We start from the raw sequence: 13,657 nt of genomic DNA, 5'->3' as shown, positions 1-13,657 counted from the left end.
CAGGACTAATAAGGTGGCGGCAGACCCTGTTCATTTTTTCTAGCAGGGGGTACCCATGACCTGGATGTTTTTGAAAGCCAAGGACTAAAACCTTTCCTTTCCTCTCCTTTCATTAAAGGCGAAATGAATGTAGTAATGTTATGTAAGGAAAAGGCCCCCTTGCATTCAGATATCTTCCTCCCATTGTCCAAAACTTCACAAACTAGAGATAAATTTGAATTGATAAAGAAATGAACATGAAAGGGAAAGGCAGGGTGGTGTGGGAGGCTTGTAAAAATAAAAATCTAATTTATAGCTCTAAAAATAATATTCATTTATGACTTACTGCAGGATTTTTTTTTTCAAATTGAATATTTTATTAACATGGTAGTTGTCTTTGTAAACTGCAAGATTATTCAATGAATTTGTTTTAGTAGAAGAAATACATAGAGGTTTTATTGGGAATGTAAGGGGAAATAACAAGAGATAATTTAGAGCATTCTTTCTTGACCATTTATGGGAAGACAGGCCACAGTGGGTCAGTAGAGTAAAAGGTTTTGGACAACAAGAGGGAAGTATAGAGGTGTTGAATTTGTGGGGTCACGGTAGCTATAAAGGCCAAAGACAAACTTGGCCTTACAATTTTTCCAGTTCACCTACTCCCCTCACCAGTGACCTTTTGGAAAATCAAATGAAGCTGTGATTTAACTCCCTGGCATCATCCTCTTGCCTTGCTCCATCTAGAATGGAAGGTGGGGCATATTTAACTTCTTTAAAGAGAGCTGGGTTTTTTTGGATGTTAAGAAAAGGGGGTTGGACCTAATAATCACTAAAGTCCCTATAGTTTTAACTCATAAGAGGAGATCCTCTACAAACAACTATTTTTGAGTTCAAGTAAATGTTGCCAATTACCTAAAACTCTGATATACTTATTAAGTCTGGCCAAGCCAGACCACTACTTTAAAATATTTTATTAACAGCAAGTAATACAATTGAATTAAAAAACCCCAATAGTCTATGTAATTTAGACTTTTCACTAACATAGACTAGACTCCTCTTCAAACATTCATAATGGGTGAGTTTTACTATATTTTTTAATTTTAATAATAAAATTACACTGAAGGATATCTACCACTTGGGTATTTTTGAATGGGATGCATGGCTGGACTAATGGCCTCTGAGGCTCATTCTGACTTTGAGATTCCATGACTTTATAATTCTTTCTGGATGGAAACATTCTTATAAATTATAAAATTATAAAAATAATATAAGATGTAAACAATATAAAAATTCTTATAAATTATATTTTCTTCACCTTCTGAAAGTCCTTGAAAGATTTCTCCGTTTCCTTTAGTTTCTCTAGGATGATTTGCTCTTTGGCAGATATCTGGGACTCTTCACTTTCTAGTGTTTGTATTTCCTGCTCCAGCCTAGAAAACACACAAAGATCAGGTTACTCTGTCATCCTGTTATATATTAAAGAGAGTAACTTCTACTTACTGGGTGAACGGTAGCTTTCTTGATTTATCTATCTTACATTTCAGTGAATCATCAGGCTAACCACCATTACTAGCATTTAAATAACATTTCAAACATGAAAAATGCTTTACACAGATCTCACTTGATCCTCACAGCAGTCGTAGGAAGAAGGTATTATTTTGCAAATATACAAACTGAGGCCAAAAGAGGTTAAGCAACTTACCCAACTAATAAGTCACACAGCTAATAAGTGTCTGAATCAACATTTTAACTCTCTCTAGAGGCCTATCTACTATGCTACCTAACTGCTTTGTTCTCTTTTACATACATGTTATCATTCAGTAAAGTCCTACTCATGTCTCACCACGAGCTGGAGTGAGACACTGGTTCTTTTAACTGACCTTTTTTTTTCCCAATTTATTTATTCATTTATTTAGTTTTAGTTTTCAACATTCACTTTTATAAGATTTTGAATTCTAAACTTTTCCTCCTCTCTCCTCTCTACCCTCCCCAAGATGGCATGCAATCTGATATAGGCTATACATGTTCAATTATATTAAATATATTTCTACCTTAGTTATGTTGTGAAAGAAAAATCAGAACGAAAGGGAAAAGTCAGGAGAAAGAAAAAAAAAACAAACAAAAAAAGAAAATAGTATGCTTCAATCTGCATTCAGACTCCACAGTACTTTCTCTGGATGTGGATAGCATTTTCCATCATGAGAGATATTGAATCTTAAAGACTATGTCAGTAGAACATAAACTCAGACAGGTCCTATCAGATGGGGAAGGTTGTGAGTATGGAATGTGTGGCTATCATCCAAGTACCAGTCTAATAGTCTGAAGAAGCTCATTCCATTTGCAGACAGAGACATGTTTTGGCCCTAGGAACAACAACATACTATGTTATAGTGATTTATACTGGCAAAAATAGGGTTCACTGAGTCCAGATTACAAATATTCTAATTACAAGTTAAAATAATAAAGAGTGGGATTTTGTTAGTTGGGGGAAAAAATCAGATGTTTTTGTATTTGGTTGGATGCATCTCAAACATGCTGTAATGCCTGATCCTGTTCCCTCTCCTTGGTGTGTCCTCAAGCTATGCTTGTCTAATTTGTATCATCCCTCAAGGCTGTATGGAGTAATAGAGAGAGGTCAGTACTTGCAGTTGGAAGACTTGGTTTCAAGTCTCTGCCATTTATTAGTGATAGTGACTTGGGTAAGTCATATGATATTTCCAAGTTTTTCTTTCTTTATGAAATGAGGTTAATAATGCCTGTACTTCCTAACTCAAAAGAGTAGAAGGAACTCTGCTGCAAGAACTTTGTAAACTGTGAAGTTGAGTTCTTATTATGATTGGAGTCCAGGTTAAATGCCATCTCCTTTACAAAGTCTTCCTTGATTTTCCTAACTAGAAATAATCTTTCCAAGTTCAGAAGTTACCTTATACCTTTTTATTTTCAGGTTCACATTCTAATTTTTTTTTTAAAAAAAATATGTCTCAGCAATTAATCCCTCAATCAACAAGCATTTATGAAGTGTTTACTACATGCCAGAGGCACCTTGGTAGAGTGGAAACAGAGCTGGTCTTCCCTCTGATGCATATTTTCTCTGTGACCCTGATCAAGCCAATTAATCTCTCAGTGCTCTAAAACCATAATAGAAGGCTGTGGTCTGCATTGGTAGAGGAAGATTCCTCATTTGAGAATTTTCTGTGTAAATGAAATCACTAGAGACTCTACCTCTATCCCTAACTATGTACCAGAAACTACGCTAAAAAATGAGATAATATTTGTAAAGTATTTTGTAAACCTTAAAGTTCTAGATAAATGTGAGCTGTTATTATTAATTATTATTACAAATTGCTGAGAATACAAAGAAAAGTAAAAACAGTACCTACCATCAAGGAAAACACATTCTAATGGGGGAGAAAATATATAAATAGCTAGACACATAGAAGATATATGCAGAGTATATGGAAGCTGATCTCAGAAGGGCAGGCAGTAACAGCTAGGGGCATAGGAAAGGTCATTTTATCTTCCCCATTGGACTAAATGTGGTGCCAGCAACAGCCCTTAGCTTGTGTGCTGCTTTCCCCTCACTCCCTCCTCCTCTCTGCCTCTTAAAGTCCTTCCTTTTCCTGAAACCTCAGCTCAAGTTCCACCTTCTCCATGAGGCCCCTCCTGACCCGGGAGCTGCCAGCTCCCTCCTCCCACCTAAACCCCTTCTTTCCTGTAGACCTCTCTATGTACATGTTGCTTCTTCCAATAGATTGTGAGCTCCTTGAGGGCAGGTATGAGACTTCTTATCCCCAAGACCTGACAAAGTATAGGCACTGAATAAATTACTTGTTGACTTAATGAGAAAACTCTGGGGGCTTCTGGGCTCTCCAGTGGTAAAACCGTAGATCTCTGGCATTCACCAGCCTAGACTGGGAGGTAGTCAAGTAGCTTCATCTGAAACACAGTGGGCTGGTCCAGAGAGCCTTGAACTCCTTTAGAAACTTTTTCTAGACCTATACTTGACAAGCTCCACTTAAGGGCTGTTTTCTGGACCCTCCTGGCTTAAGAGTGATTATCAATAGTAACTGTTGCTGTTTTCCTCCTGGCCTGATTTAGTTTTCTTTCTTTGCCTCACTAAAGAGGCCATCTTCTGACTACTTCTTAAAGAGGCCTATTCATTGAATGGGTGTTACCTCACCCCAAGTGAGTACCAAATAGGCCTTGGCCACAAGAGGCCAAGGTCTCCCATTGCATCCTGGGCCATCTCCAGTCATCCTGATAAATATCTGGCCACTGGATCCAGATGGCTGGGGGGTGGGAGGAATGAGGCTGGTGACCTGCACAGCCCTCCCTCACTCAAAACAAAGTCATGTGCAAGTCATGTCATTATTTCTCTGATGGCACGGTCTTCTTTGGCAACAAAGGACTAACGCAACAACAACAACCACCTCTGTGAGGAGAAGACTACTTTCTCTGTATCCTCTTGCAGTAACTAGCATAGTGCCTCCCACACAGTACTTAGTATATGTATGTTGAATGAATGAATAGGGAGCGATGAATGGATGGAATTTCCCTTTGATTACTTTCATATACATAACCTTCATTCAAAGCATAATTCATTTTTAGCTAAAATAGAAAATAATGTCTAAAGCAAGAGTACTTAGCTTTTGTATGTGTGTGTCATTGACTTCTCTTCAGAATAATGATTTTATAAATAATAACACAATGGATAATAGCAATAAAAATAATAGCTATCATCTGTATAGTGCCTTAAGGTTTGCAAAGTACTTTATGTGTTCATAGACACATATCTATTATGTATTAATATACAAAAATTATTATATAATAATTATTTATTAATATGCATATATTAATATATCTCAGTTGATTTTCATGACAACCTTGTGAGATAGGTGCTATTATAATCTCCATTTTACAGATGATGAAACCTAAGGCTACACAGCTAGTGTAGGAGGCAAGATCTAAGCGCAAGCTTTCCTGACTTTAAGTCTAGTACTGTGCCAACTAGCTGCCTCAAATAAAACATATGGGTTTACAAAGGAAACCAATTACATTGAAATATTTTTATCAAAAAAATTTTTTTTATTAAAGTTCATGCATCTCAAGCTAAGAACCACTAGTCTAGAGAGATGAATTATATCTCTGTATTCTCAATATTCTACCAGTGGGATGAGGGAAGAACTGATACAGTGGCAGCTACTGTTCCTCAGGAAAAACTCAAAATTGTTCCTGAAAGTCCAAAGTTTGTTTTGTGGAAGTCTCAAGGCATGATAGTAGGCTATATCTCAGAGCAAGAGCAGAGGTCATTTGAGGATAGTCTTAGCAGCTGAGTACCCCCAATGACAAGAACTCAATCCAACCACAAACATTTAGCAGCTCCCTCCCTTCTTTCTCGAGGTATCAGAGTATGGGAGTAGAGACTTCATACACAGCTAGGTGTGGTCAATTTGAGGTATGTTCAACTCCCTTTGTCTTGTCTTTCTTACTCCAAGAGCACTGGCAGGGATCTTAGTCAACACTCTAATCAGCGTAGGTATGACATGAACTTGTGTGAATTTCTTTGCATGAATGAGACCAAAAGGGAGACCTAGCAGATTTCTTGTTTTTAAAGATGTCACTCATAGCTATCATTTAGCAACTGTTGCAGAATGATGTGAAAACAATGCCATGATATTGTAAAGTCATAAAAATGTAGGGATAAGAAAGGTAAGAGCAAGTTAGGTGTTACAGTGGGTAGAGTGCCAAGCGTCAAGTAAGGAAGACTCCTCTTCCTGAGTTCAAATCTGGCCTCAGACACTTACCAGCTATGTGACCCCGGGCAAATCACTTAACTCTGTTTGTTTCCGTTTTCTCATCTATAAAATGAACTGGAGAAGGAAATGGGAAACTACTCTGGTATCTTTGCCAAGACAGCTTCAAATGGAGTCCCATTGGACATGACTGAACAACAAGAAGAAAGGTGAGCATTTAGTCCAGGTTTTTACTTGTTCTGTATCTTTTACGTTGATCTATTGCCTTTGATTATGACTGTGATATAGTACTACCCCATTCCTCTAGCATTGCCTGAAAATGGTGCATTCCACATACGTAAACCTTCTGTAATAAATGAAGTTTATTCTTTTGAACTTCGTTTAAAAATTTAGACGCAGAGCCGAAATAATAGGGACAAGGCAGGAGCTTGTCTGAGCTCTCCTAAAATCCCCTCCAAACAACTTTAAAAAACTCCTCAAAATGAATTCTAAAGAAGCAGAATCTATAAAAGGATGAGGTGAAACAATTTTCTTGCCTGAGACAACTTAGAAGGACTGCAGGAAAGGTCTGTTTCACTCAGGTGAGAGGAAAGTGCAGCTCAGGGCAGACAGTGTCTAGGCAAGGCATCAGGACAGGTTGGCAACTGGGACTTTGTGGCACCAGTGGGTACAGTGGGCCAGCTTTGAGGCCTCCACCAGCCTCCGTCAGCTGTTTCTTTTACTGTTAGATGAAGGAGTTGAGATAGATTATGTGTAAGAGCCCTTCCAGGCTACACCTTTTGGGAATAAGGATAGGTCTCGTTCATATGTTGCTTTAAGATTTGCAAAGCACTTTACATATATTCTTTTATTTCAGCCTCATGACAGTCCTCATGACAGGAGGTGGGTGCTATTATTATCTCTGCTTTACAGAGGAGGAAACTGAAGCAGACAGAGATGAAGTGACTTGACCAGGGTCCCACAGTTCTCAAGTATCTAAGTTCAGATTTAGATTTAAATTTTCCTGACTTCATGTCTGGTTCTCTATCCACTGTATCACTTAGTAGGTATCTATGGTATCTAGGATTGAACCTGTGATTCCACTCCCAGTCTTACAACCAAACTCCTTCTACCAATACACACTGGGATTTTATTTACAACTTATAGCCTCAGAAAGCTGTACTGGACACAGAGACATTAAATGACTTTTAAATTCAGATCATCTTCACTATAAGGGAGCATCTCTGTTCCCCTATACCATTCTGATTTTCTCTAACATAAAGTAGTATAGTAGTAGTGTTAATGGGCACTGGTAGTATCATCTAAGAAGCAGCCAGGTGGGCACAGAGCACTGGGCCTGGGGTCAAGAAGACCTTCAAATCTGGCCTCAGACATTTACTAGCTGTATGACCCTGGGCAAGTCATTTAATCTCAGTTTGCCTTGATCCTCTGGAGAAAGAAATGGCAAAGCACTCCAGTATCTTTGCCAAGAAAACCTCAAATGGGGTTATGGAGAGTAGGATATGACTGAATAACAACAGTACTACCTAGGTACAGTAACAGGTGGAGCAGTAGAGAGCAGGACCTGGAGTCAGAAAAAGCTGAGTTCAAATCTGGCCTCAGACATTAACTAACTGTGAGATCCTGGGGAAGTCACTTAATTTATGTCTACCTTAGTTTCCTCAACTGTTAAATGGGGGAGCGGGGAAATAATAACAGTATTTACCTCTAAGGGTTATTGTGAGGATAAAATGAAATATTTGTAAAATCCTTCACACAATGCCCAGCACACAGTAGGTGCTTAATAAATGCTTGCTTCCTTCCTTTTGTTGTTGTTTTTTAAGAAAAAACCCCTCAGAATTAGATCTCAGCCTGATAGCTTAGGAAAGCATTTTGGAAACCCTCACTATCCCTCCAGGATATTTCCAGGTTCAACATGTCTATCTCATCTCCCAAGCACAGTTAAGGTTTTAGAGATATGGGTCAGTGATAGTTAGAAACTGAGACGGAAGAGAGAAGATAAAAGCAAAGAAACAAAAACCTTCAAGATAACTGTAATAAAAACTTTTTTCCAAAAAATGGAGTGGGGATAAAGTGCATAGTTTATGTAGGGACAAATACCTTGTATTTAAATAATATCATTATATAAATGAATCTATGGAACCGGGATCCTGGGTCAAATCTTGGTGGAATACATTGGATTAGATCAGGGGTTAACTTTTTATGTCATGGACCCTTTTGGTAATCTGGTAAAGGGCTGTCCAATCCTTTCCCACAAAGAATGTGTAAAAATAATTGAATAAGACGCTAAATTTCAATCCAAGGTCAAGAATCCCCTAAAATCTGTCCTTAGAGAGGTCTACAGATGACTGTCTAATTTCATGAAATCTGTTCTCCAACGCTGAACAGCTGCCCCCAAAACAAGTGGTCCTGGGATTGACAGGCTCTCCCAACAGGAAAGGAAATGTCATTGCTTTTGATTTTCCTGACTAAAATCCCAGATTCCAAAGATCAAGAACCAGGGATAATTGCAGTATGCCTTGAGAAGCCAAATAGACATTTTCAGTGCTAAAAATAAAGTATCAGAAAGATAAGCAATTTATGCTAAAGGTTAATTTAGTCTCTGGGATTACGTAGCAAATATGCATAATAGCCTAGCTCTAGCTTGTTTAATTAATTTCTCCAGAGCTGAAAGAAAATGGAAAAGGCTATTGGGGGAAAGGTGAACTGCTGTATGTATATGGGCTTAATTCACTGGTCAAAGTTCACATGCAAGGCCAAATGGTCTTTAAAATCCTACCAAACCTCAATATGCCAACCTAAAAAAACCTAACCCTCGTATTTAAAGATGAGTAAAGCATTTATTATATGCTTACTATGGGTAACTGTGCTAAATGCTGGGGATATGAAGAGAAAAGTCAATCAGTCACTGTTCTCAAGGAGCTCATATTCTAATGGTGAGAGAGTGGACAGTGTTTTTCTCACAATAATCCTGTCAGAGCAAGAATTATTATTATTAAAAACATGCAAGTATTATTATCATTATGTTATAGATACAAAGACTGAGCTTTGGGAGATTAAGACATTTACCCATAGTTAAATAGTGATTAATTATCCTATTCAAACTCAAGTTTTCTGACTCAGCCTATGTCCTATGCCACAAGTTGGCTGAATTGGTCTGTTATGAAAACAATCTGACTTTTTCTTTTATCCTAGGGCTAAATAATAATTGTGGGGAGGCAAGAGTTCTATTGATAGGCATTTCTGATTGTGTTGGTGATTTTTGCCAGTTAGGTGGCCCAAATCTGGAATCAGGAGGACCTAAGCTTGGATCCTTAGACTTGGTCATCCTTAGTAAACGCCTTAGATACTTTCTAGCTACGTGTCCTGGGGCAAGTCACTTCACGTCTCTGGCCTTCAGTTTCTTTACCTATAAAATGAAGGGGTGGATTTGGTCTCTCGGGTCCTTTCCTATAACTATAGAAACAAGCAGTGTGGTTACCATTCTGAACCAACTGTAATCCTTTCTCATTGCAAGTATAAAGTCATATTATGGCCTCCCTTCTCCTCATTCTGTTTTGCAACTTCAAAAGCATCTATCATTCTTTCTTGTATATCACACTGCTGGAAAGTCAGTAAAGAAGATGAAGAATTTGAAAAAAGAAAGCCTCTGAGGTGACTGTCCTGATGTCTTGGCTTGGCCCCAAATATGAGCAATATTATGGTACATATCATGGATCCAGTAGAAAGAGATGATTCCAGGGATGTGTTTCACTGCCTTTTCACCAAGCACCAAAAATAAAAATCACCTTGGGTCAGTTCTTTATACTTAAGCTATGCTATCATATAGACAGATTTCACAGCATATATACCCTCTGGCAGCATTCCAATTCCAAGATGCTGGGGTAGTTACAGGGTGCTCTAGCTCAGTAGATATGTGGTACAATCCTACTATGATGGCTCATCATTGTGTTGGAGTGAGCCTGGCTGGGTTCTTGAGGGCAGCTTTGGTCCCAGATGGTAGGTCCCACCCAGCTGAAAAGGCTTTGAGCATAGGCTGGTGAAATGTTTGTTTTTCAGGAACCATTATCACTAAGTTTGGAGAGTCTTCTCATAAACAGGTTGGCCAAATTTTTTTATTCAGAGAAATGAATGAAGTCAGAAAGTGTTCTAAGGAGTTGCAGCCTGCCTTGGGAAATGGATTAGTGGATGACTCCACTGGCTGCCAGTACGATAGTCAAGTACTCAGGCTTTCAGTTTTACTTTTCTGCTTAAGCTTCTGTTTCCCGGGAATTAGCTTCTCTCAGCTCATGTGGTCCCCTTCCAGGGTAAAGAACAGTTACTTGAAGTTTCTTCCAATCCCCCATTTTCCCCTGGGGTACCTTCTTTCAAGAGATATGACAAAAATATGACACGCACACACACACACACACACACATATATATATATTTATATATTATCTACAGTATAGATAGATTGACAGATTGATAGATAATCTCTAACTGAAACTTTACGTTTTCTTCAGACACTCTCAGAAATTTTCTATCTAGGTTTCTTTTGGGAAATAAAGACCCTTTGGTTATGGGGGGACGGGGTGGTTAGCTGACTCAGTATTGAAACAATGTCCTGCTTTTATGTTTTTGGTTATAAACCTCTCATTTGTGGGAGCTATATCTCACTGGGAATAGCAGGAAGTTAGCATTCCAGGTCAGCTATATTAAATGGGGTTGCCACTTTAGGGTTAGAGGGAATGGAACATGGAACTACTCATTTCCACCTGTACTTTAATAAACAACACTAAACTTATAACTCTCTCTGTCCATTGCTCCCGTTGGCCTCAAGGAAAAACATACGAAATCCTTGGCCTGTTATATATTATATAACATGCATATTATATATGAATGTGTACACACATACACACACACACACACACATACATATTCCACAATACAGCTCCTGCCTGCCTATTCTAATTTGGCTTCCTTTGACTCACCTTTGTGTATTCTCAGTACGTGACATTCTTTGGCTTTGTACAGCAAATTCCTCAACTCTGGAATGCTCTCCTTCCTCACCTTTACTTCTCAAACTTCTGAAATTCTTTTGAGGTGTGACTCAGGTGTGGTCTCATATTCCAAGTCTTTCCTGATTCCCCAAGTAATTAGTGCTTTCTGTACTTGTGTGTTCCCTCTTGGATCACTGCCTTGTCATGGCAGAGGGGCTTCATTAAACTATGTGCTATGCTATGCAGGGTTACCCAAGACTGACAAGGTCATAGTGGAGAATTCTTCAAAGGGTGATCCACTGGAGAAGGAAACAGCAATCCATTCCAGTACCTTTGCCAAGAAAACCTCAAGGACAATATAGTCATGAAGAGTCAGACATGACTGAACAACAAAAATACTTGTAGGTAGAACAGAAGTGTCAAATTTGGGACCTACAAGCCTCTTACAACATTTCCATAACCAGATTAAAACGTAATTGGGAAATGTTTGACAAAATAAATAAGAATGCAATACAACATAGATCATGTTAATGTGAGGTTTCCTAAGTCACTGTTTCAGGCCAGCAGGGATCTACTTCTATTTTAGTTTTGACACCACTGGGGTAGAACATATTTATATGTGTAGAGTATATATTGTTCCTTTCTCCTTAGTAAAGGGATTGTTAACCTTTTGTGGTGTCAAAGACCCCCTCTGGCAGTCTGCTGAAACATATACATCCATTCTCAGAAGAATATTTTGAAATAATTGAAGAAAATATAATGTTTCAGTTAGAGGTTGTCTATCGATCTATCAATCTATATTATAGGTATATATACCTATAATATACATATAATATATACATATAACATACATATATACATAATATACATATTATATATGTATAAATACATGTGCCTATATGTGTGTATATATACATGCACATATATATTACATAAAGATGTAATTATTTTCCCTATCTAATTTCATGGGATCCCTGAAATCTATCCACAGATCCCTGTTTAAGAGTCTCTACCCCAATAAAATATAAATACCTTGAGATCAAGGTCAGTTTCATTTTTGTCTTTATATAAGTCATTTCCACAGCCTTATCACCTTGTAATTTGGACCTGAGCACTGATCATTAGGACAATTTGCCTCCCCCCCTATATTTTTTTCTTCTTAGAGGGTTGTAGATGGATCAGCATTGCCTGCTATCCCTAGAAGTGCTGGCTAATGACTTTCCAGAGTTTGCTTCATAATAATGGTCCTTCAACCCTGGTAACCAGGAGAAGTCTGAGTCTATGGCAACTTTATAAATATAAAATGAGCAGAACATCCCTTAGCTAGATAACTCATGATTGACTTTTAGGAGAATTACTGTTTTTATTGAGTTTCTTCCTGTTATTTATTTTGACAATTCGGAGTTATGTCACCGAGGGAATTATCATCCTTCCAGTGTACCGCTTGCTAGCAAGTCCCCCTCTGTCATACCAGTAGCCTTGGGCATCATTACCCTACCTTTTCAAGTTCATAAGCCAAGTCAGTGTGAGTATGCATCAGCTGTCATCAGATTATACCTTTTTAAATCTAGTTTGTCTTTACATATATGAATCTTTCATTCCTTCTTTGTCCTGAGGTTGGCTATTAGCTTCTTCATTATCTGGGTTCTCCATGAATTTTTTAAACTGAATTCGTTGTGCTAATATTATATGGGGGGTGGGGTGTCTGACTTGGTAGCTTTCTCCTAGACACCGGTGTACCATCATTGGAAGTGACTGTAGACAGTAGCAATTTTCTAAACTTCTGGAGAAGACAACATTTAACTGTCGACAGGAAATGAAGTACTCCTCTCCATCAGGAGAAGGTCAGTTTCCTTGAAATGAGCTTCAATGTCTTGATTCTCTTAAAATGATAATTAGTGCAACACTCTGGTTTTGTGTAGTCTCAGCATTTAGTTTTGCCTTTTACTTTAAATGTATTTGCCTTTTCTTTCTTTAGACTCTCCATGTCATCTTCAAATCTTCAGGATGCCATGCCGTTGTTACTGTTCAGTTGCTTTAGTCACATTTGACTCTTGGTGACCCCATTTAGGGTTTTCTTGGCAAAGACACCAGAGTGATTTACTTTTTCCTCTTCTAACTCCGAGAAGGGAAAGGTGCCTCAGCACTCCAAAAGAAAATTGCATGACTCAGATTTAGGATGCTGCAGAGTGGCTTAACCTCTCTAGGCTTCTCCAGCTCATTTTACAGATAAGGAAACTGAGGGAAACAGGGTTAAGTGGCTTGCCCAGAGTCATACAGCTACTAAGTGTTGGAGGCTGGATTTGAACTCAGGAAGATGAGTCTTTCAGATTTCCAGCCCAGTGATCTATCCATTGCACTACCTAGCTGTGTGTGTGTACATGCACATATATGTATGCACACATGCATACATATGTGTAGACACATACATACACTAGAAGCTGAGGTAGGGAAAAATTAGATTTTTTTGTACATACCACTAGACTACAAGATGCTGATAGGGCTGGTGAAAAGCTCTTAACTCCAGCCTCTACTCTGATCTTGAACTGGAATTTTATAGTGGGTAGTCAAGAAGGATGGTCATCTAACTTATCAGTAAGTATGTCAAAATAAGATCCTTCAGAATAGCTTGTGCTACTTGAAGGAAAATAAGATAGGGTACCTTTTATGTTTTTCAGAAGTATTCTGGTTATTCAGGGCAGTTGCTAATCACAAGCATGGAGCCTCATTAACAGCTCAGTGGTAGGAAGAAAAAATACTTTGCATTCTGAAGAATCTGAATACGTTAGTGATAAATCAACATTTATAAATGGATTTTGTCCATATGTTGGAAAGTCAAAACAAGTGCTAGGTTCAATGAGGAAAATTCCCTGCCCAACAAAGAAATAAACAAACATTCTCCTCTCAGCCTCAAAAATATCCTCAAAAAGTTTTTAGCGCCTAC

At 38.3% G+C, this 13,657-nt stretch overlaps 1 protein-coding gene across 6 annotated transcripts in view; it reads right to left on the bottom strand.

Annotated features, from left to right (window-relative positions):
* The window catches only part of PALM2AKAP2 (PALM2 and AKAP2 fusion), a 536,456-nt gene that overhangs the window by 285,906 nt on the left and 236,893 nt on the right, over positions 1 to 13,657 (bottom strand). For all 6 annotated transcript variants that reach the window (XM_072650185.1, XM_072650184.1, XM_072650187.1 and 3 more), the window contains exon 4: positions 1,295 to 1,409. In XM_072650185.1, the coding sequence (XP_072506286.1) occupies positions 1,295 to 1,409 (115 nt within the window). The remainder of the gene's footprint in view (positions 1 to 1,294; positions 1,410 to 13,657) is intronic.

This window comes from Notamacropus eugenii, chromosome 3, assembly GCF_028372415.1.
Source record: "Notamacropus eugenii isolate mMacEug1 chromosome 3, mMacEug1.pri_v2, whole genome shotgun sequence".
Classification (NCBI taxonomy): domain Eukaryota; kingdom Metazoa; phylum Chordata; class Mammalia; order Diprotodontia; family Macropodidae; genus Notamacropus; species Notamacropus eugenii.
The sequence above is the reverse complement of the archived record's forward strand: the minus strand, read 5'-3'. Positions and strand labels throughout refer to the sequence as shown.